Source organism: Mustela erminea, chromosome 9 (genome assembly GCF_009829155.1).
Source record: "Mustela erminea isolate mMusErm1 chromosome 9, mMusErm1.Pri, whole genome shotgun sequence".
Taxonomy (NCBI): domain Eukaryota; kingdom Metazoa; phylum Chordata; class Mammalia; order Carnivora; family Mustelidae; genus Mustela; species Mustela erminea.
This window is the reverse complement of record NC_045622.1, coordinates 84,827,670-84,852,128: the sequence shown is the minus strand read 5'-3', so window position 1 is coordinate 84,852,128 and position 24,459 is coordinate 84,827,670. Positions and strand designations below refer to the sequence as shown.

Sequence of the window (24,459 nt, the reverse complement as noted above, 5' to 3'; positions counted from 1 at the left end):
AAAGAGAGGATTTAACCCAATTTAAAAATGTCTAGAGTGAGAGAGGAGGTGGAAAGGGAGAGCATTTCACTCAGGGGACAAATGTGAAGGCACACGAAAATGAACAGGAGAACTACTGGCAGGTGATGAAGAGGGAAAGATGGGTTAGGGCGAGCCTGCAAAACTGCTAGTTTTATTTAAAACAGACACACACACACACACACACACACACACACAACTCTTCACCTAGATTTTTAACTTCTTCGTGCCCAGCACCAACCACATTCCCCAATCCGCTCCATCCGTGTAAGCCTGTCTTCCAAACAGAAGCCCGTTAAGTATTTGTTGACAGCTGTGTCATCTGTGTGATGTCAGCGTGTGTGGGAAGGATGGGCGTTGGTCTCAGACGTACCTGGGTTCCAATTTTGGCTCTTTACTAGCTGGGGCACTTCAGTTTCCTCCTCTGTAAAATGCAGCTACCTACTTCTTCGATTTGGGGGACGATGAGACGACAGAATGTGCCTAACAGCCGCTGGCACACCACAGGCTTCCCCCAGACGGGAGCTGTAATTACCGGGCTACGGAAGCGCCGACTGCTTACAGCGTGCTCATTCATTCAACAATCACCAACTCCGGCTCCGCCCGAAAAGGGAACCGGGGTAAGAGGCTCCTCGCACTGGCCCGAAAGACCTTCCATCCGAGCTACACGCTCGGCCCAGGGCGCCACAAGACACTCCCCAGCAGAAAGGGTGTCTCGGCAAAGGCAAGGCGCTCCGTCCACCGACGCCGGGACCCGCTCCCTCTGGCCCCCAGTGCCACTCACTCTGGGCGCCCGGATTCCGTTGTAAACAACTGTTCGGGCCGGCGAGGGAGTGGCGGGCCGGCTGCGGGTGATGGAAGAGGGGCGCGCTAGGAGCACGGCCTCGAGGGGCGGGACAAAGGCCGCCCTACGCCGCCCCCCGCCGCCGCCCCTGCTTCTCCCTCGCCTCCATCCGACAGCACGGGACCCGACCGGCGCGGACGGGGCCAAGAAATGCCTGGGAATGCCACCGGGCGCCTCCCGCGCGGACCCCGCAGGGCTGCCAGCCTCTGCGTCCCCTTCCCTCACCTGCCGCGGAGTTCTCCCTCCTGCCGCTCGGGCGGGGAATGAGACGGCCGCCGGCGCCGCGGCGGAGGCGCGGAGCGATGCGCGGCGAGCACGGGACGCTTCAGCCTCTGCCCTTCCGAGGCTGCATCCCTCGCCGCGCTGCGGGCGGTCCTCCGAGCCAGGCTCGGGTGGGTAGCGGCCAGTGTGGCCGCTCCTCAAGCGTCGGGAAGGAGGAGGCAGCACTTTAGCCAGGAGGCGCCCGCCCCTCGTAGGGCGGCGCCATGTTTTCGTACGGAAAAGCGGGAGGCGCGGACCGGTGCGGGCTGAGGGGGCTCGGTGGGCGGGGGATTGAGCCGGGAGGCGCCATGTTTCCGTACGGAGATGCGAGAGGTAGGCTCCGAGTGGGCCGGCGGGGCTCAAGCGGGCGGTGGCTCGGAGACAGGTCGTGCCCGCCCCACTCAGGGCGGCGCCATGTTTTCGTACGGAAAGGTGGGCGCCGCTATGAGAGTGTGAGGCGGGAGAGGAACACGTGGTAGAGCCTGCGCGGAGTCTGTCCAATGAAAGAAAAAGGCCGCTTATTCGCAACCTCTTTCAAAGCCTTTCCTGCCCGGGTTTTCAAACATCAGTATTATCCTCATATTTTGTAGCGGCACGTAGTTTATTATTCTGCCTCATTTCGGCTGTTTAAAAAAAAAGCCATGCCAACCACTTGGATAGCCCAGCCTCACTTTAACGGCACAGATTCATTTTGGTTTGGGGGTCCTCTCATTTATCTGAGTGGTCGCTACACGTTATCGATAGAGCCAGACTTCAGCCCGAAGAGACGCGAGGGAAGGGGACGGACGGTTCCCTTGTGGGTTCAGCTCCGTGTAGGTAACATAAACAACAGTGAGCGCTTGGTGCATTTTATGAACTGTTTCTTAGAAAAAGAAAATATCGTGCTAAGACAAGCCCGTTTGGAGCCTCATCTCCCTCATCACAGGTAGTGGGGGCCGTGATTATCTGGGCACTGGACTGGAGGAGGCTCCAAAAAAAAAAACCCCACATGCTTTTCTTACCGTTTAGTGGCACGATAGCAAACTACGTGAACAGAGATCGTTTTTGTACCTAAAATTAAAAAATAAAAGCTATGTGATTCTTAACTGTTCATTTGTAAAGATGCTATAAGACTGAGCATAAGTCATGCATGCCCTTAATTAAAATGAAGGTAATAACCGGGTCTCCTACCTGTAGCCTATAAAACTTGTTAAATTTAAATAAGTAGGAAAGCAGGATGATGTGAAATTAGTGCTTTCAAACACTACTAAATAGATAACATGTGGGCAGTTATTCCTAAAGTATTGAAGGCTGAGGACAGCACACCTTCAAGTCATTCACGAACTAGAACATTAGGTATTTTTTCTTAAATACACACGCACGTTAAAGTCCTCAGATGAGGATTCACTTTAGGAGAGGAAAAAAAAAAAAAACCCTTAAGATACTCAACTAACTGGAATAAAGATTCATCAAGAAAACATTAAGCTCTCATTGAAGGGTCCGGACTAATATACCATAGGGTCTCTGGACTAGTGTCCTCCACCCTGACTACTCCCTAAAATAGTCTGGGGGCGTGGGCCTTCTCAAAGGATCATCTGAAACTCTGCAGGTGATGCCAGGGGAAAACTGTTAAGCTTTCTAGCTGATTCGAATGTGCAGCCCGGCAAGAACCACCTCCCCAGAGAGATCCACCCTCCCTCCCCCCAACCACATCCACACCCCTAGAGAGAGTCCACTACCTTCCTTGAAGGATTAATATAAACAATTTTCACTGGTGGAGGGGATGTTGTTACAATATCAAAACCATTGATTTGACTTGTGGTGGTTACTTGTTATCTTTTGATATATTTGGGATTGTTTCCTTTGAATATGAAAAACATTGACACCTTGATTTGTTTTGGCTGCAAAGCACTAGAAACTCAAACTACTTCAAAATTAAGGGAGCTCACTGCAAGACTACTTAGGATTTGGAAGGAGAAGGCCAGCAGCTGTTCAAGAGAGCCAGACTGTTTGGGGCACCTGGGTGGCTCAGTGGGTTAAGCCTCTGCCTTCGGCCCAGGTCATGATCCCAGGGTCCTGGGATCAAGCCCCGAGTCTGGCTCTTTGCTCAGCAGGGAGCCTGCTACCCTTCCTCTCTCTCTACCTGCCTCTCTGCCTACTTGTGATCTCTGTCAAATGAATAAAATCTTAAAAAAAAAAAAAAGAGCCAGACTGTTCGATCATCTCCCCAAGACACACAAGATGGCTCCCATCACACCTCTGCTCTTTGCTGCCATCTCCTGCACTCCTCTGAATCACAGACTGGTTTCTCTGTTTTCTTAGTTGTTTCTCCCACCTACTTTGGATTTTTCTATATAGAATTTCCTTGGCCAAGCTGATTTTTGTGCAAAATCAGTCATTTGCCTATAGGCAAGCTGTCCTTGGATCAGTGCTTAGCCCCAGTCTACCCAGCTAAGGTGATGGCAAGGCTCAGTCACTTACCATCAGGTGTCTAAGTGGGGCTGGGTCCCCAGTGGGAGATCATAGAAGAGTGGATGAGGGTGCACAGCAAACAGCTGGCAGTTCTGATACAGGACGGGTGCCCCCAGCATACAGGGTAGCACAGGACCCCCACCCTTTAAAACTTTGACCATGCTTACAGTAAACAGGACCAATTTTTCTTAAAACTTTATTCTACCCTTGCTTAGGAAGTTTGAGGTAAACTGATCTTGCTAGAATTTTCCATGAAATGATTGTTAGGATGCCACTGCTTCTAGGAACATGAATATAATCACTAGACAGTTAGTTCTGCTTCCCCTAAAGGAGAAGTGTTAGTTTTGTTTGCCAAATAATCATTCAATTATGTGCCAAGTAAAGGTTGCAAGTCAGAGTGTACAGTTGTGTACAGAGTGTACAGTTGCTCTGTATTAATGTATTGTCTCTAGATTATTCTCAACCCTGACTACCTCTTAGAATCTCCTGTGGGGTGGGGTGGGGTGAGCAGGAGTTCTAAAAGGATCATCTGAGACTGCAGGGGTGAAGCCAGGGAACTGTTAAGCTTTCCCGGTGATTCGAATGTGCAGCTGGGCAAGAACTACCTCCCCGCTCTGAGTATGGTCTCCCCACACTTTCTGTAGTTTCTGCAAACTTCCTCATACTTAAATCATGAACCAGCTTATCTTCTCTTTTTCACATAGGAAAGACAGCTGCCTTCCCTTGCCTATAAAAACAAAAGTGGAAAACAAGAAAACCTGACAGTTATTCCCTGCTTTATTAGTAGGACTGGGACCACAGACACACTGGAGAGTCCTCAACTTTCTCCCATTGGAAGACTATCAGTATCAGATGTTAGAAAATAAAAGACTGACACGCTAGCATTTTGGCGCATCTAAGTTTTCCTTACTTCTCTTTTAGGGTTTGGTTTTAAGTAAGCTCTATACCCAATGTGGAGCTTGAATTCAGAACCTGATACCAAGAGTCACACACTCTAAGGTCTGAGCCAGCCAGATGCCCCTCCTTACATCTCCTTAAAAGTCTAAGTAGAGGGACCCTGGGTGGCTCAGTGGGTTAAAGCTTCTGCCTTCGGCTCAGGTCATGATCCCAGGGTTTTGGGATCAAGCCCTTCATTGGGGAGCCTGCTTCCTCCCCCTCTCTCTGCCTGCCTCTCTGCCTACTTGTGATCTCTCTCGGTCTCAAATAAATAAATAAACTAAAAAAAAAAAAAAAAAAGGTGAAGATTTTCACCAGTTCACAGTTAAGTACAGGATATGAGAGGAACATGGTAAAAGATAGCATAGGCTTACAATTAGCAAAATCCAGACTGTGGAGAAACTCAAGAACTGACCGATTTTTATTTAATGAGAAAGGCAGAGAAGAGGAGGAGGAGGAAAAAGGAGGAGTTAAAAGAAGAACATACAAATTAAAAGAGAATTAAGAAGCACATTAAGCAATTGCAACTTATGGACCTTAATGGATCCCTATTGGAATAAACTGTAAACATCATTTGAGATCAGAAAATGTGACTATTGACTGCATATTTGATGGTACTAAGGAATTGTGGGTTTGTATGTACATAATGATGATACTGGGGTTATTTTTTAAATGTCCTTTTCTTTTAGCCGTGCATTCTGAAATTTAACAGATGAAGTGATATGATGTCTGAAGTTTGCTAGGGTGGGAGCAAGGAATGCGTGGGGATATAGATTAAATGAGATTGGCCATGAGTTGCCACTTGTTGAAACTGGAAAATGAGTACAAGTTATTCTATTATTCTATTCTTCCCCATTTTTATATATGCTTGATTTTTCCCACAATAAATTTTAAAAGATGTTGAAGTTTTTGAAATCATTAGGACAGTTCAATTTCTGACTTGTCTACTCTTTATGGTAATTAGCAAATTCACTTTATCATAGCCCGAGTTTCTATCTTGCACCTTTTTAAGGAGTACCTCTCAAGGTAAAAACCACACTCTTATTAACTTGTAATTACAGACTTCCTTACTATTTAATGCTTTGTTAAGTAAACACTGCAATGTCATCTAATTAAATTCCTATGATGTTCTATAAAGTACTGGGCACAGTACTTACAAATCAGCTCACCTTAAAGAAGTCAATACCTAACAGCAATACACCATCTAATAGTTTCAGGCACGGAAGGTTATACAAAACATGTTTTATTAAGTACAATTTCATATTTAGAACATTTAAAATTACAAATGTGATTAGATATTTAGGATACATAATTTATTCTTAAAATACATAAGTTATATACAGACATTAAAAACTCAGTCTCCAAAATACTCAATAAAGATGTCTGGATGACACTTATAAAACTGACCTAGCAATTTTTTCTTCTCCTTGGCAGACAATTTTGAATCCTCATCAATAGTCTTTAGTAAATTCATTAGTTCATCCTTGGTTGTCTTCTGTGTATGGTCAGAATAATCACTTTGATCAATTCTCTGGCAATATATGTATCCTTTAAGATTAAAAGTAAAAAGTTCAGTTAATCTATTCCTCAGATTTAAAAAAAAAAAACAACAATATTTTTACATTTATATTCTTCTTCCCCAGTTTGTAAAATGCACTGAAGATGCTAAACACCGCTGAGTCTCTAACGCTGGTCAATTTACCTTTTTGACATAAGGACACTCTCTGCTAAGTCTGGATAACTCTGAGGAGTTTTAAAGTCTAGTTGAAGTGCAACTACTTACAACAAAACACTTACAAATAAACACTAGAAATTTACCTTTGGAAGATCATGAAAATTGTATTTCTCAGATTACCTGTGTCTCTATTTGGATCTCTTCCTTTCTGAATGGCCATGAGTTTAACACTAACAATTTTATGTAGAGTTCCTGGAATCTTAACAAAAAAAAAAAAAAAAAGAGAGAGAGAGAGAGAGAGAAGGGACACAAGAGATTATTCAAATGATTTTAATCCAGTTATCTACTACATAAACTCAATTTAATTACTTTCAGAATTTTACCTTAAAAACATCTTTTTGATGGTCCATTAAAAAGAGTACGAGAAGATCAGTTTTGCCTTTGGATAAATTTTTATTGTCAACAATCGCTTTTGAGAATATCCTTTTCACAACCATTCGGTTGTCACTCTATAAAAATAAAACAAAACATACCCAACAGTGTATATTTAAAAGAATGAATTTCATAGGGACACCTGGGTGGCTCAGTGGGTTAAGCCTCTGCCTTCAGCTCAGGTCTTGATCTCAGTGTCCTAGGATCAAGCCTGGCATTGGGCTCTGTGCTCAGCAGGGAGCCTGCTTCCCACCCTCCCACCCCGCCCCTGCCTACTTGTGACCTCTCTCTCTCAAATAAATAAATAAATAAAATGAGTTTAATAGAAGAGGCAATGTTGGATATTAATAGCCACTACTCATTTCAGCATACTTGATGCCAGTGTGAAATAATTTGACATGTGAGTCCTCTAAGTATTAAGACTACTCGAATACAATTCACATTTAGACAAAACACTTACTTCTTTCTGTAATTTAAATTCAGAAGGATGTGCTGCAACAGCCATGAAATACAGTAGTCTTCTAAATTCTTCTCTATTTGGGGAGTCCAGAAGCTTTAAGAAGAGCTGAGTGGCTTCTAATGCTATTTCAGTCTTCCCGTTCACTTCAGCCAAAAGAAAAAACTGCTTTTAATTTTGACCAAATATGACTATCAAAGGAAACAAAATTCAAGGTAAAGCTGAAGCAAAACACTAAACTAACTCAAACTATTTTCAAAAGCAAAACCAAATAAAACGACTAGGAATTACAATACATGACCAATGTCAACCATCAAGGCAGACTCCTAAATCCTTGTATAATCATTTTTGGATGTTAAATCAAGCTCTTGGCTTTGTAAATAAATCCCCAGCCTGCTTTTCATTAATCAAACACATTTCAAGGGTACACTATGTGTAAAGTAGTGATATATCCAACTCTACCTGAGAAAAATAGAAAGGAGTCTTTGAAACCCCCAATTTGTTTTCAACAAACCACGTGGAAGAGTTTGGCTCATTGGTAGCGGGGCAGAGTGTCTGCAACTTTGAAGACAATGAAGTGAGGGGAGTGGAGGTGTTGGGTAGAGCCTTCTAAAGAAAAGAAATGCCACACTAGACCTATTAAACCTCCAGTGAATAGGGCAGCTTTCTCCTGTGCCAACCAGAAGTAATTGCAGAGCTTGCTAAAGCCTCCTTCCAAGTGAGCCCTAGAAGTTTTGGAATAAACATACTTTCCATGGATTAATCCAGATCCACTTCGAGCTTAAAGTAGTACCATTTTGGTTCATTTGGAGGATTTAATTATCCTCCTTTTTTATTATCCTTTTTCCTGTTTCCTCCAAAAGACAAATTCCAGTATCCAGTAAGATCTTACTTACCTAAGAGTTCTGCAATGCCATTATGAACATCAGATAAGTGATTTAACAGAGGTTCCCTACTACTGTAATATTTGCCAATGGCATCAAACAGAAGTTCTTTCACTAAGTCTATCCTCTCTGGTTGCTCAGGAAAGTTTCTGCTTATGTCCACCACCATCTGGTCTGGAAGGTACTCTAAGCAGTCAGTTGCTGCAGAGAGCCATTCGTCTTCTCTATGGGGGAGAAGAGAATTATTTTTTTAAAAAATTATCTGAATTATTTTAAAAAGCAAAGAATAACAAATATACACACAGTACCTAATGTACTACCTCTTTCAAGTCTGCCATGAGGATAAATTTCCATAGACTTAGATATAGGTATGTGTAATTCTTTTTAAAATACAGCTAGATCATGTATCACAGACAAAAAGTTTGGCTTCATAGATCTTCCTTTTTCTTCTTGAAGAGGAAACAGAGGCTATCCACTACAAGACAAACTGAAAAGGATATCAAAATTCAAACTCTACTCTTAAAATGCCACCTGGGTAACCTCAGAAAAGCAGTGTCTTTCAAGAAACAGAATTCTAGAATAACTTCTAGTACTCAATTTGGTAATATGCACTATATATTTATATGTATTTTGTATACGGTTTTAAAAAAGAACAATCGTGTGCTCTACCACTAGGAATCAGGACAACAAATTCTGCCAGCACCCAGGGGCATTACTTCGGGCAGGTCATGTCAGCTTTCTTTCTTTTTTTTTTTTTTTTTTTTAAGATTTTACTTATTTATTTGACAGAGCTCACAAGTAGGCAGAGAGGCAGGCAGAGAGAGAGGAGGAAGCAGACACCCTGCGGAGCAGAGAGCCTGATGTGGGGCTCAATCTCATAACCCTGGGATTACGACCTCTGCCTAAGCAGAGGCTTAAACCACTGAGCCACCCAGGCGCCCAGGCGCCCCTCATGTCAGCTTTCTGCACATCAGCTTCACCAAGGTCATAGTTAAGATGCGGTGAGATGATCTCTAAGGTCAGTTCTAGCACAATTTATAACTCTGTATTTAAAATGTAAGGTAATTATAAAATGTTTTCATATGTTGCTTCAGATTGTAGAAATATGCGGCGCCTGGCTGGCTCAGTCGGTGGCTCATGCAACTCTTGATCTTGGAGTTGTGAGTTCAAGCCCCTTAACAGGTGTAGAGATTACTTAAAAATAAAATCTTTAAAAATACTTGATTATAGAAATAGGATTTAAATTCTTTTTTTTTACAAGAATTATAGGTATGCGGGGCACCTGGGAGGCTCAGTCAGTTAAGTGTTCTAGACTCTTGATTTCAGCTCAGGTCATGATCTCAGGGTCATGGGACTGAACTCCACCTCCGGCTCCATGCTGAGGGTGCAGCCTGCTTAAGATTCTCTCTAGCTGGGGCGCCTGGGTAGATCAGTGGGTTAAAGCCTCTGCCTTTGGCTCAGATCATGATCCCAGGGTCCTGGGATGGAGCCCCGCATAGGGCTCTCTGCTCAGCGGGGAGCCTGCTCCTTCTCCCCACAACCCCGTCTGCCTCTCTGCCTACTTGTGATCTCTGTCAAATCAATCAATCAATAAATCTCATTTTAAAAATGAATATTAAAAAAATGATGAAAATTACATCTGATTTTGACCGAGGTCATTTTGTTCTTCAATTTCCCAAGTCCTGATAATTATCAACTAATGCTTATCTGATGCTGTGGACAGAAGAATGCAAAAGATTATCTGAAAACCACCATCTAGGACTTTCCCTACAAACACCCTCAAATTATTGAGACAGATGTATTTTCACATACTGAGAGTCACTGTAAGCCTTGAGGATCCCTCGATCCAGATAGTTACTGCTGTTGACCAAGTCAGGTTGCCCCTTAGGCTGAGGTACTTTAGATACAACCTCTTGCTGTTTGAGTAAGGAGTCAAGAAGTGGAAGGTCTACAAGCTGCAGTAAACGTCCAATTGTTTCTTCTTGCCATACTTCATTAATAACTACACAGGAGAAATTACAAAGTAAAAAGAAACAATATTTACTAAATGCTCACCATGTTATTTGCCCAGGCAAGTCTAAGGTATAAATTTGTGGCAAAAGAAAAAAAAAAAAAAGAGAGAGAGAGAGAAGAGAAAGAGGAAAAAAGAAGAGGGGAAAAAAAAAGTCAATCTTATTTATGAAGTGGTTTCATAAAACAATTCAAGATTTGTTTAAAGTGTAGGAGAACAGACTTTGGACGACAGGAATTCTTTTCATTCTTTTACTGTAAAACCAATATGGCAGAGATAAGAGATCAAGTCATATAACATGTTAATAAGGACTTTGGAAGAAAGAATGATTCATTATTCCATCTGAAAACTGGTCTGAAACTATTGGCTCCAGATTATTCCACTCAGGGTTTCCACAACTGGGATGGGGGAGGGAAGGTGGAAATCGGTCATTAATCTACATTCCATTGCCACAGACAAGGAAGAACATAAGAGTTCTGTTTATGTTTTAATGTGATTTTCAAAATTTTATTTAACCTAATAAAATGTTAGAGAAAGAAATATCTGAGAGCATTTTTTAAATAAATAAAAATCTGCACGCAAAACACTGCAGATCTGGACCTCTGCCAGCTGATAGGACAAAAGTCAGTGTTCAAGAGTTGCAACACTGATCTATTTGTTAAAGATAATAGACCTCTGTTAAAATTTAATATAAACAGCTTTAATACACAGTGTACTCTTTCTTTGTGCTCTGAACATTTAAATTCTAATAAAGGTTAAGACTGAAAAGTTTTAAATAACTTATTTTATCTGAAGTTGGTCTTCTATTTCTTACTTGTATCATCTTTACTTACCTTGTGGAGACAAGGTTGCAGAGATGTTTACAGGAGGGGAGTTAGTAGGCTTTAAACTCAGATTTTCCCACAGATCTTCTAAACTTGCTGATTTGATATCAGATGACTTAAATAATGCACCTGAATACCTAAAATGAATTTATTTTTTAAATTACTGTTTATTAGGAAGTTCAGAGAAATACTTTACTATCAGAGAGCTGAGTTTCTACAAAGTTCATGTATTTCAGAGCAAAAACACAACAAATGCAAATTCTAAGAGTAGAATACAAAAATATCCACCTTCTCTCTCAAGCCTAAATATACATATGCTAATTTTCCTCTGAATATTCAGATTTAAGTAATTTGATGACTAAAATTTTGATCTCCAATTTTAAAACATAATCTAACTTTAACAGCTTACTGTTTTTAATCACTCGTCTCTATCTTAGGGGCATTTTTTGGTGGATTAGGGCTCATCGTTTTCCACATATAGGCCTATAATCCTTTATACACAATTTTGAAACCCCAAAAGCTGTGAGAAATCTGAAGTTTATTCAGAACTCAGATGGTGACAAAACTTGTCCCGCCCGCATAGTCTTTACTTATCCCAGTTAGTATGACTATTTTGTTTACCACAGAAATATTACTGCATTTGGTTACCAGATGCTCTCCCAGATCCATCGAGGAGGGCCATCTAATATATGGTCTATGTACAAAATTATCTTTTTAAAACCTCCAAAGTTCCAAATTTCTAAATGCACGTGCCTCCAATGGTTTCAGATAAAAAATGTGCACCTGCATTTGGAAAGCAGTGATTTTGCCCTATCTTACCCTCACATTTCCATCCTATATAGAGAGGTAAAAGTTATCATCTTCTGGGCGCCTGGGTGGCTCAGTGGGTTAAGCCGCTGCCTTCGGCTCAGGTCATGATCTCAGGGTCCTGGAATCGAGTTCCGCATCGGGCTCTCTGCTCAGCAGGGAGCCTGCTTCCCTCTCTCTCTCTGCCTGCCTCTCTGCCTACTTGTGATTTCTCTCTGTCAAATAAATAAATAAAATCTTAAAAAAAAAAAAAGTTATCATCTTCTAAATAGAGTGTTGAAACTTAAGACATTAAGATATTTGAAATACTAAATAACACTAAATTTGATACATGATACATTAAAAGTAACTAAAAGTTGGTAACACTAAAACCCTTTGGGTCAGATCTGAATTAGAAGAGCTTCAGTTAGGGGCGCCTGGGTGGCTCAGTAGGTTAAAGCCTCTGCCTTCGGCTCAGGTTATGATCCCAGCGTCCTGGGATCAAGCCCCACATCGGGCTCTGTGGGGCTCTCTGCTCGGCAGGGACCCTGCTTCTTCCTTTTTCTCTGCCTGCCTCTCTGCCTACTTGTGATCTCTCTCTGTCAAATAAATAAATAAAATCTTAGGAAAAAAAATAAAAAGGAAGAGCTTCAGTTACATGGTCACCTCTACAAAGTTTTGCTGAAAGAAATAAAAGAGAAACGTTTTATTTCATGACAAATAACCAAGTTAATGTACTTATCACCCACACCCATTTCAAGCACTGGGCTCTATAGCTCTGTCCCCCAGTGTCCCCCTCTGTCCCCCAGTGTCCCCCTTGACATGATTCCTTCCTCCCCAGTGGAGCTCACTGTACTCTCATCTGCAGACGGCAATGCTGCAGTAGATTCCTAACTGGCTCTCCTCGTTAGGCTGTCCATATGGCTGCCAGGATGACCTTTCTAAAATACACTGTCATTTTCTGTGGTCTCCCCAACATCTGTATGATTGATTGCAAACTCCTGATGTCATATGTCATATGAAATCCTCTGCATTCTGGGTCCCACGTACCTTTCAGACTTCACATCTGCCATGTCCTGGATTCCAGTGATAACCCACTTGCCTCCCTTCCGCCCTTCTTCCCTCCCTCCCCTTTTCTGTTGTTCTGTGTGTGTAAACCCCCTTACATGTTTTTACACTGCGATTGTGAATTGAAGCAGGAAAAAAAATAAAAATCTGTTGATTATTCTGCTAAATATAAAATACGAATAAGTAGGAATTCCAGGAGATAACCAAATAGAAATTCACTGTATCCTGTCAAATATCCCCACAGACCCAGCCATTAGCCTAGTTTACAGTTTCCAAAAGAACATAAAGCCGGTCAGCCTCTCGCTAAAAAGTAAAGGAAAGCCTGCCAATGTCCCCAGGATAGTCCAACATTGCATACGAACCTGGAAGGTGAATATAGTTTATTCTCTTTGCCCGACTGACTGTCTTGGCCAGGTACAGTTGTGAATCTATAAAGGCTGCAACTACTATCTTCAAATGTAGGTTTCTTGTCTTTGCCGAAGACTCTGGTTGGAACGGCTTCAAATACTTTGTAGTCCATAAGTGCCTGACACACTCTCACCACTTTGGCCCGAGGAATATCCACATCACCAAAATATTTATTCTGAATTAGGTGAGAGAAAATGACATCCACAGCCTCTGAACCAACGAAGCAGTCATTGTGTCTTTTTAAATGGTGTCTTCGCCTCTTCACTTCCACCTGTGTTTGCAGAGTGTTAATAATGCTGCTCCACACATAGGTGGCTCCGAACGGTTTCTGGGCCACACTGAAACCTGCAATGGGAAAAACGCAGAGTAACCTTGTTCATTAATAATCAGGTCCAAGCAATCCTTAAGCAAAATGTGGCAATTTCCAAAGTTATTAATGAGGAACAGTTATGGGGTCAGCTTGTTGCCCAACTTTTCATCAGTAGCGCCTACTGTATGGCGAACACTGTTCTACGGGCTAAGATACATCGGTGGACAAAACAAAGTCCCCGTTCTCACGGACCCTACTTTGTGGGAAGATACAGACAATATGCAGATGTTGGACAAATGCTGGGGGTGGGGCGGGGGGGGCGGTGGTGGTAATAAAGACTGGTGAGGAGGAGAACACGATTTTGGAGGGGATGTCTGGAAAGATCTGACAAGGTGGTATGTGAGCAGAAGCCGGAGTAAAGCCAGGAAGCAAGGTGTGCAGATATCTGGGGAAAGGGCAGCGGGAGCAGGAAGAACAAAGGCCCGAGAAACAAGTGCGCTTGGCCAGGAGATGAGGAACAAGGCCAACATGGCCTGAGTGGGTAACCAGGGAGAGAACAGTAGGAAGTCAGATCAGAGGGGGCTGGAAATGGTCTTTGGGGTGGGGGAGTGCAGATCAAGTAGGTCCTTGCGGCAGTTACGAATTATGTGGCAGGAACTCTATTAAGTACCTCACATTTAGACCATTAGCAACGCTATGAGGCAGATATAATCTCTATTTGAGAGATGGAAAACAGATGCACAGAGTTTAAGCGTAACTTCCAGACATACCGTTAAGAGGTGCTACTGGAATTTGGCTCATGGTCTGCATCATTTAAAAGCATTTATCGGTAAATAGGTAGATGGATAGTTATACACATACACACACACACACACACACACACACACACGAGTTGGAATAAACTAATATTTTTAAAGCTTCCTATTATGCAGGCTTAGGAGTTAAGTACTTTGTGCAGGGAAGACTGCCTTCTGCCCAAGAGCTCACAGCCTACCACAAAGAGAGGAAAAGCACAGAAACTGAGCAAGATTTTAGCAAAACAGAAAAGAAAGAAAACATGCTTTCAAAGAGTTATCACATTTTTCCTCATTGTAATAAATGGATATTTGGCAAAACTACAAAGAAAAGGAGAAATAATTAAGAGGGAAAAAATGGACCTTAGTTTTTTTGTTTTTTGTTTTTTTTAAAGATTTTATTTTATTTATTTATTTTTTTAAAAGATTTTATTTATTTATTTGTCAGAGAGAGGGCGAGAGCGAGCACAGGCAGACAGAGTGGAAGGCAGAGTCAGAGGGAGAGGGAGAAGCAGGCTCCCTGCGGAGCAAGGAGCCCCATGTGGGACTCGATCCCAGGACGCCGGGATCATGACCTGAGCCGAAGGCAGCTGCTTAACCAACTGAGCCACCCAGGCGTCCCTAAAGATTTTATTTATTTATTTGACAGACAGAGATCACAAGTAGGCAGAGAGGCAGGCAGAGAGAGAGAGAGAGAGGGAAGCAGGCTCCCTGCGGAGCAGAGAGCCCCATGCGGGGCTTGATCCCAGGACCCTGAGATCATGACCCGAGCCGAAGGCAGCGGCTTAACCCACTGAGCCACCCAGGCGCCCCGGACCTTAGTTTTAATAAGCTGATGGAACAGAGTCTAGCTAATCATCAGCTCGTTGGCCAGCTAGCTGGCCTTTTTTTTTTTTTTTTAAAGATTTTATTTATTTATTTGATAGAGAGATCACAAGTAGGCAGAGAGGCAGGTGGGGTGGGGGGGGGGAGTGTTTGAGGGGGCAGGGAAGCAGGCTCCCTGCTGAGCAGAGAGCCCGATTCGATTTGATGCATTCGATTTAATGCGGGGCTCAATCCCAGGACCCAGGGATCATGACCTGAGCAGAGGCCTTAACCCACTGAGCCACCCAGGCACCCTGGCTTGCTCTCTTTTTACATAAACAGAGAGTATGCCTTTTTTTGTGTTATACCTTTCAGTGATCCTCGGAATACACAGTAGTTCTAATTTTTAAGCCCCCAGTTTTGTTAAGTGTATTACTTCCTATATTTTTAGGATACTCTGACAGAGAAGTTGAAAACTTATTATGTCTCTTAAGGTCATGTAAAAAGGAAAACTACGCATCAGCACAAATATAAGGAATAAGGGGAGCTATAACCAAAGAAACTGCTACCTGAAACTACCTTCCTGCCTTTTTAGAAAAATAGAATGTATGAGATGAAAGTAAAGTTGAGTTCCTGAAAGACATTAAAACTCCATTTAATGTGCTAGGGTCATAAATTTTAAGTAGGTCATTCAGTCTTTTATATTATAATAAAAGAATCCCAGTGGGCCATCACACTGTATTCACTTACAGTGTCATTTCGTAGCTACTAGAAATTTTAACATCTTCACCATGAAAATTACTAACATACACGCAGGCATACACATAAAATCCTTTACTATTTGTATACTTCCTGTACCAAAAGTAGATGGGTAATTTAACTATCTACCAATTATTATGTTGGTTTAAAATAATCAGCAAGACTGTTTTTATATTTTATTTTATTATTATTTTTAAGATTTTATTTATTTGACAGAGAGAGAAATCACAAGTAGGCAGAGAGGCAGGCAGAGAGAGAGGGGAGGAAGCAGGCTCCCTGCGAAGCAGAGAGCCCGATGTGGGGCTCGATCCCAGGACCCTAAGATCATGACCTGAGCCGAAGGCAAAGGCTTTAACCCACTGAGCCACCCAGGCGCCCCTGTTTTTATATTTTAAAATTCAAGATACTTCATAATCCAGTAACAAATGAAGAAGGCAGTAATTGATGCTAGTTTTCCAAATATCATGTGAGCGAGCAGTTTTAAGGACTGAATTATGGAGAATCAATTAGATAAACCACACCGGTAAGAGATTTACTACCGGCACAGTATTTAATATCTACTGAACAGAGCCAGAATGGAGCATTTGATGAAATCTTAAAACCTGTCCAGCTCATTCCTGGTGTCTAGAACCCAGGAGTAGCTGCACTGTTTCCAGCCACAATAACTAAATAAAAGGAGTGTTCGTAGTTAATATTCATTTTTTTTAAAGATTTTGTTTATTTATTTGACACAGAGAGAGAGAGAGATCACAAGTAGGCAGAGAGGCAGGCAGAGAGAGAGAGGGAGAAGCAGGCTCCCCACTGAGCAGAGAGCCCGATGCTGGGCTCAATCCCAAGACCCTGAGATCGTGACCGGAGCCAAAAGCAGAGGCTTTAACCCCCTGAGCCACCCAGGCGCCCTGGGTTAATATTCTTAACTTCTTAAAATACTAGAGATCATAGCTGAGATTTAAATGAACTTAATGTCTGATCTTTAGCCTTTCCAAATATTCACTGTTATTAATAACAACTCATGTTTGAGTAAATATGAAAAGCTCTGCCTTCTCTTATTGAATCCTGATAAACTTTCTCTGAAATAGTTGTTAATAATCTTATTTTGAGGAAATCGAGGCTCATGAGTTAAACAAACCCAGTTTCACAGGTAGTAAATATATGCTTTTTCTAGTTCTCAAATGCAAATATATTAAATCACCAGAGGGTTTTAGCATCAACTTTTCATTGAAGACTAGGATTAAGTGAAAGAGCTTTAAGTGAGCCAATGATATCAGAAGAAACAAAAAACTTAAAGATTTGTGAGCCCTCCCCTCACCAAAAAAAAAAAAAGATTGTGAACCCTTAACAAAGCTATTTAAAACAGCAGCCATGGGCGTCTGGGTGGTTTAGCTGGTTAAGCACCTGCCTTCGGCTCAGACCATGATTGATCTCAAGGTCCTGGGATCGAGTCCTGCATCAGCCTCCCTGATCAGTGGGGAGTCTGCCTCTCCCTCTCCTTTTGCCCCCCCAACTGGTGATCCCCCCCAATATATAAATAAAACCTTAAAAAAAAGGCAATCATTAAATAAACCAATAAATAAATGCCATAGCCGTTAGTCCTAAAATAAAGTAGGATATCATAAATTCTATAATACATACAAGCCACAGTACACAGGAGTAGGAGAGGAGAGGAAAATAAGATTCAAACGTGTAGAGATCAGAGGGCCTTTTAAGTAGCAGTGAAATAGACTTCTGGCTGGTAATGATATTAAATTTGAAACACCTCAGTCCTAAGAGTTGAGCTACAAGTAGGTAAGTATAAAAATCCTAAAAATTGAGGCTGAGTCACTTACTAATTAGAGATCAACAAGACAACAGAAGGGGGTAGGAGGGAGGGGATACACAGCTTCAGTGACAAAGGCTAATCTTCAGAGGGGAAGTAAGAAGAATAAATTTCCGCATATTAACTTGCTGCTTAAATATGGGAAATCAGGAAGTTCTACAGGTTGGATAACACAGTATAAAAGATTAAAGAACAGGTTAGAGCAGGATAGTAGGCACCTCTGAGCCACACAATGTTTCCAGAGTCCTCTAGGCAGGATACAATTCAGCCCTTTCAGGTCCCCTCTGTTCTCACTGACCATTAATTCCCAACACTGCAACCTGGGATATTTCCCGTTAAGCATCACCACCCACAGACCCAAACCAGCTCATGTTCATACAAATACTTTAATACATAACATAACCTGCACTTGACAAGTACATGTGCCAAAACCCACACCAGGATAACCTGTTTTTTTAATGCTGACTTCACCAGTTGAACATAGATCCCCCACATGCTGGTCTGAAACTTATTCATCATCATCGAAGAGTTGAAGTGAATATGGGTATAGCAGACCACGGCCCAGTGAGACAAATTACTGTGACTTCTGAACAGGATTCAAGAGACCAGAAGTAGACAAAGAGTGCTTTGTAAGTCTAGCATCAAATTTCAGCTTCAGCTTGTCCCCAGCCCTTACTTGCATATGAGCTAGACATTTCTTTAAAAGTCATCACTATCTAATTACTAGTGATGCTCACCTTAAACCAGGTGCCCCAGTCGGTTAAGCATCTGGCTCCTGATTTGGGCTCAGGTCATGAGCTCAGGGTTGAGAGAGGGAGCCCCACATGGGGCTCTGTGCTGGGTATGGAGCCTGCTTGAGATTCTCTCTCATCCTCTGCTCCTGCCCCAACCCACTCTCTCCCCCTTCTCTAAAATAAATAAATTAATAAAATCAGATTCAGCACTATCTGTGCCTTGATGCTTCCTTTGGTCACAAATGTTCTAAAAGCATCATGATGAAAGGATCAAAGAGTCTAGAGATTAGCTGTGATGACCTGGGATAAGAGAATTAACCTCTATAGGTTGGTTTCTTCATTCACTGATACAAGAGCTGAACACTGTGTTTATTGGTTTCAGGTCTAAACATCTGATTATAGGATTTCAGAGACTGAAATTCTACCCATTTCCATTTAGATATGGACACTGAACACCACAGAAAATATGGTAAGAAATGAGGAATAGGAACAAATGTGACCTTATAAAAAGCTTTTTGGAAGGTGGCCTAACAAGAGGCTCAGAAATTGTTTTAAACTAGATCTATAACATACTGTGCTCATAAGCCCTATATAAATCTAGGTTAGTTAACATTCATTTTTCAAGCACTCATCTTTATTTGCTTGAAAGCCATACTTACTTTTCAAAACGAAGACCTGTCCTTTGCATGTATTTGAAATCTATCCAAAAAAGTTTACCAACCATAAAAAGAAGTTAAATTTCTGATACTGAACTCTGATATATATGTGTAATACTAATATCTTCCCTTCTACAAATACACACTAAATACTCAAGTTATTGAAATAATTCCTTAAAAGATCAAGTCATAAGGCAGACATGTCAAGAAGTTACACTTATTCAGAAGTTACAAAGGGATAATCAGCTTCAGCTATGATCTGCAGAACACACCTCCCACAGCCCTGCTGGTGAAACCAACCTAAGGACAAACAATTCTATAGTCACTTCAAATTAGTAGGATTATTTGCCTGAGAAGATCATACACACATTACAAAAGTGGATCCCAGTGCAAGGTAAACGCACAGGGAATTATGAAAAAAAAAAAAATGCTACTTCTAAATGAACATGTAACAATCTCCTTTTCCTTCTTGGGCTTTAGAATGCCCCTACCCCACAGGAAAAAAAAAAAAAGAATTCAGATAGCTCATGTTAGGCAATTTTCACAAAACTTGGACAGCAAGCTAATGCCTTTTTTTTTTTTAAAGATTTTATTTGTTTATTTGACAGACAGATCACAAGTAGGCAGAGAGGCAGGCAGAGAGAGAGGGGGAAGCAGACTCCCTGCTGAGCAGAGAGCCCAATGGGACTCGATCCCAGGACTCTGAGACCATGACCTGAGCTGAAGGCAGAGGCTTAACCCACTGAGCCACCCAGGCGCCCCTAATGCCTTTTTTCAAATGTCCTTATAATTCACAAAAGTTCAAATTATTTAATTGCCTTATAGACTGCCTCACATAATAGATTTGGATATTCAATACTTGTGAGTGGTAGATGATTGCCAACTACTAAAAATTTTTAAAGGAGAGTTAATGCAGTGGTTCTTAGTGAATGATTTTATAGTTACCTAGATACCTGGCAATGTCTGGAGCCATTCTTGGTTGTCCCAGGCTGAGGAAGGGGAAGTGCTACTGGCATTTAGTGAGCAGAGGGGCTAGGGACGCTGCTAAACACAGGCCAGCCCTCACAACAGAGAAAATGTCAATAGTGCCCACAGTTCAGAAAGTGTAGGTTAACTGAATAGTATTAGGATATGAAAACTTGTGTTAATGCAGCAGGCACAGCGCTCTTTTCTGTGGATACAAAGAGTAAGACCAAAGCATGAGTTCTGGAGTCCCAGATACCTGATTTCTATTCTCGGCCCCATCATTTACTAATAATGCAATCCTGGCCAAACAGCCTAACTTTTCTGTTGCAAAACAAGAGCTAGGTCCACTTCCCTTGGTTACCGTGAGGATCACAGGAGACAACATACGCTAAGTGGCTACCATCAGTACTCAGCAATGAACAGACGTGTAACTCCAAACAAAGTGGGAAACTGTCACAATTTGGAAGAGCCTAAAGATTCAATGTAATATGATATCCCCTCCTTTTTTAAAAGATTTTATTTGACAGAGAGAGAGAGAGCGAGAGAGGGAACACAAGCAGAGGGAGTGGGAGAGGAAGAATCGGGATCCCTGCTCTGCTCTGCAAAGAGCCTGATGTGCGGCTCCATCCCAGATCCTGGGATCATGACCTGAGCCAAAGGCAGATGCTTAACTGACTGAGCCACCCAGGAGCCCCTGTAATGTAATATCCTGAATGGGATCCTGGAACAGAAAAAGAACATTAGGCAAAAATTAATGAAATCTGAGTAAAGTATGGAACTTCAGCTCATAAGTATGTGTTAACTTTGGTTCATTAATTGTGACAAACATACTATACAAAGGTAAGATGTTAATAGTAAGGAAAAAATGAGTAAAGGGCAGATGGGAACTCTATATACCAACTTCATGACTTTTCTGTAAATCTAAATCTATTCTAAAATTCTAAAAGTTTATTTAAAAAGTAAAAAGAAAAGGGAAGGTATCTTACTTCTTCCCTCCTCTGAACTAAGGGGACAGTCTCTACCTTCAGAGTTTATCCTTTAACTATTCGTACCACCTGAGGACGTCAGGCTTTAAACAGAATTCAATAAATAAAGTCTGCCAGCAGATTAAGACAAGATGTGTCACATACCAGAGGATTTAACTCTTCCTCAGAAAATAATAAATAAATCCTAATAAATCCTAAGTCATTTAGTCATGAGCGTCTGCCTTCAGCTCCAGTTGTGATCCCAGGGTCCTGAGATAGGCCCCAAGTTGGTCTCCCTGCTCAGCAGGAGGCCTGGTCTCCCATTCCCTGTGCTCCTCCCCCCATTCATGCTCGCTCGCTCTCTCACGCTCACTCTTTCTCTCTCTCTCTCAAATAAATAACATTTTTTAAAAAAAATCCTGTCATTTAGGATTAAAGAGAATTTTTTAAAAAGATTTTATTTATTTATTTGACAGACAGAGATCACAAGTAGGCAGAGAGGCAGGCAGAGAGAGAGGAGGAAGCAGGCTCCCTGCTGAGCAGAGAACCTGATGTGGGGCTCAATCCCAGGACCCTGAGACCATGACCTGAGCAGAAGGCAGAGGCTTTAACCCACTGAGCCACCCAGGTGCCCCGGATTAAAGAGAATTTTAAGAATTTTTTTTTTCAAGAGGTTTTAAAACATTACTCACAGAACTGCCAAGACAAAAGAAAAGAACTAATCTACTGGACATTAACCAAAACCTTATGAAAAAGGATAAATGTAGAGAACTGAGATTTGGGTGTTCAAATAGGCAGCTGTGACTGAGTGGGAAAAACCTGCTAGACACTGAGAGCAATACGCAATGCTTTTACTGTATATTGGTTTTGGTAGTCCAAAGTTTGCTTTCCTCTTGTGTGGTATTAGAGATGTCAGGCTAAACCCGAGACTGCCTCTAAAAAGAAGGCTACAAGTAGGTAAAGGATGTAAAAGAAATCTTTTCTAATAAGAACAATTTTAAAACAGGCTAAGAGAAGTATCCACAAAAGTAGGCACTGGTCCCTACTTTAATTGAGACAGATTAATGAGACAGCATATGGGAAGTACTTTGAGCTCCCTGGAAAAGTGATACCAGGTGAATTCAAAGAATTAGGTTACAGTATGAAGGGATAACAGGATAACACACCACTTTCTTGTCTATATTGAAAGGCAAATATCTTCAAGTGCTGATGGCTAGCTTATAGCATTCATTTCTTCTACATAAATCAGGTCCCCTGGTCACTACAGCCCCTTTAGGTGTGGAAAGAGTAACTATTCGGTAGAGAATGAAGAGTACAAAGCTGCTGGCAGCACACAGAGAGCCAGCTGCAAGGAACTAAGAAGCACAGGCTCCTATTACTGTGCTCCCTGGGACTGTGACAGGGAACTCAAGGGTGGAAGAGGGATTAACAAATGCTAACAGGTAGAGTTCCAACTCTAGCAAGCAAAACAAATGAGAAAAGGCAGTGGGCCCTTCTCTGCCCACTGCACCTGCCAGGCAGGAAACTGGTCTTTTCCTTGGGTTTAGATCTGCTTACCAGCACCTCAGCACTTCCCTTGGAGAGTCGCCTACTTAATTTTGAAGATACATACTCCCTTATGCCATCTAAGAACCTGTTCACAAATGCCCAAAGCTCAGAACTGGTATTTCAGCTGTTAGAGAAGACAGGGTGCTACGGTTCTACCCATCACTTAAAAGTTGGCAATTGCTTTCACTCAGAGAGTAAGTCTAAAGACTTCCCAAGACTGTTTCCAATTTTGAATTCTCAAATGATGAATGAATCCCTTCTCTTCACAATGTAAAAGAGAAATTCTGAATGTAGCCATCATACGCTTATCTGATCCTTTAAGTTGGTGGAGAAAAGGTCAATATTATGATTGTTCTTAGAAAAGTAGCTCTCTATCACAATTTATTGGCATTTTGAAGATTAAAAGGAGTATTAGTAATTGTAAGTCGACACAAGACTGGAACCATTGAGATGGACCCAAATGACCTGAGTCAATTCACTGACTACTGTCATCTTGAGGAAGGAGTCAATTTCACTAGTAGGTATTTTCCAAAGGAAACGTTTTTGCCGGATAGGGAACCAACAGCCCACACAGCAGATACAGAAAGGGAGAAAGTTGTATCTGCTCTAGAAAGGTTGGGGGGGGGGGAGGTTGTGTTGTGTGAATATCTTTACTTACTGAGTTGTAATATGCTAGGATCAGAATTTAGAATTGGTTATCCCTTCCGTTCATTTGTTTGGATATTCAAAGAAAGCAAAAGGCTAAGCAAGCTGTCCCCAAAGATACAATTAAGCTGGTGGCAGAGTTCACCAAGTTCTCTCCTAAGGTCACAAAACCATTAAAAAAAAAAAAGTTCAAAACTTCTATTCACTGAAATACTCCTTATCCAGAAAATTTAACGAATAAATACTTTTTATGCCAAGTTCCTTCCCATCGAACAAAAAACACTCATCACTCCCAGGAAGTCTGGAGAACAGAGTGGGCAAGAGAGGCGCTCGGTCCCTGGCCATATTGTGGGCCGAGGTTCGTGCTTGAGACAGAAGGCGAAGAGCCATCGCGGTCCGGAGATACTCGCTACGCGTAACGCCGTGGAGCCCGTCTGGAGACCGAGTGAGAGCGCCTGGCACGCAGCGAGCCACTGACGAGCGCGACGTTCAAGTTGGGGAACTAAGTAAAAGCTGGGCTGTGAGGGCGGCGGGGTCTGCCGGCCGAAGCCCACCCGCCGGAGAGGGATCCAATTCGCCGACCCCGAGAGGTACCCGCCCGAGTGGTTAGAGCTGCGCCGACGCGCTGGACCCGGCGGGGTCCCGGTCCAGCGCGAGAACCGCAGCCTGAGCCCCTCTCCGCCAGCGCCCCCCAGCCCGGGCCGGCCCGGGACCCCCTACACACCCCGGACAGGGGTCCTCAGCACCTACCCGGAGGCCTCTGCGCCGGGCTATGGAAAGCCGACAGGTTCAGCGCCGCCGCCTTCTCCCGCACCGTAGCCATGGCCGTGGCTGCCAGGTCGCCAGCACCACCGACCGCGGCACAGCAGAGTCAGCGCCTGCCGCTCCGCCGCCAGTTAACTGGCCCAGGACGGGGCGGGGCTACCGTCAGGTTCCGCCCCCGCCCCGCCCGGCCCCGCCCAGGGCGCCGCGCGCCACGGGTCACGTGGCTGTCGAAGACGCGTGTAACCTGCCGCCCGAGGGCCGGGAAAAGGTGCGGCCTCCGCGGTCCTTGACTGCGCTACTCGCTTGTGATGAGGGAGATAACCAAGCAGGGAGCACTTCGGTGTGGGCCGGGTGACTGGCGCCGACACCTACGCGACCCGCTTCCCACCGTCGCTCGGCGCCTCCTAAGCGCGGGCAGCCGTTGGCGCCCGGCAGGCCCAGCCCACCTGGGTGCAAACCATGTCCCGCGGTTGATTGGTTCTGGGACGCAGCAAGTGGCTTAACTGCTCTGTGCCTCAGGGCCCTCACCTGTGGCGTGGGGTTTGTTTTGGTTTTTTTCTCTTTAAGTGGGCTCCACACCCAACTTCTCCCAGGGGGGCTTGAACTCAGGACTCTGTGATCAAGACCTGAGCTGAAACGGAG

General features: G+C 43.0%; 2 protein-coding genes across 7 annotated transcripts in view; both read right to left on the bottom strand.

Annotated features, from left to right (window-relative positions):
- Positions 1-1,372, bottom strand: part of TCP11L1 (t-complex 11 like 1) — a 35,637-nt gene extending 34,265 nt beyond the window's left edge. For 3 of the 6 annotated variants that reach the window (XR_004288981.1, XR_004288982.1, XM_032356550.1), the window contains exon 1: positions 1,088-1,372. The gene's annotated coding sequence lies outside the window, so the exon portion shown is untranslated. Of the gene's footprint in view, positions 1-225; positions 338-391; positions 856-1,087 lie in introns of those variants that run through there. The other 3 variants (XM_032356554.1, XM_032356553.1, XM_032356551.1) reach the window with 3 other exon arrangements.
- A 4,363-nt stretch (positions 1,373-5,735) lies between these two features.
- DEPDC7 (DEP domain containing 7) lies at positions 5,736-23,997 on the bottom strand. The gene is made up of 9 exons (XM_032356765.1): positions 23,803-23,997; positions 13,010-13,400; positions 10,803-10,930; positions 9,771-9,960; positions 7,971-8,182; positions 7,078-7,220; positions 6,569-6,694; positions 6,366-6,444; positions 5,736-6,058 (listed from the first exon to the last, which is right to left on the bottom strand). Exons 1-9 carry the CDS (start codon positions 23,873-23,875, stop codon positions 5,865-5,867), a joined length of 1,536 nt encoding a protein of 511 aa, XP_032212656.1. The 5' UTR covers positions 23,876-23,997; the 3' UTR covers positions 5,736-5,864.
- Between the last annotated feature and the right edge of the window lie 462 nt (positions 23,998-24,459).

Bases quoted from the DNA above. Each gene is read 5' to 3' on its own strand.
- DEPDC7 (XM_032356765.1), bottom strand. From the start codon at position 23,875: ATGGCTACGGTGCGGGAGAAGGCGGCGGCGCTGAACCTGTCGGCTTTC. The intron at 9,961-10,802 runs GTAAGTAAAGAT...TCTCCTGTGTAG, and splicing joins TGCAACCTTGTCTCCACAAG to TTATTAATGAAGTATGGCAA. The intron at 6,059-6,365 runs GTAATCTGAGAA...TTAATCTTAAAG, and splicing joins AGATCCAAATAGAGACACAG to GATACATATATTGCCAGAGA.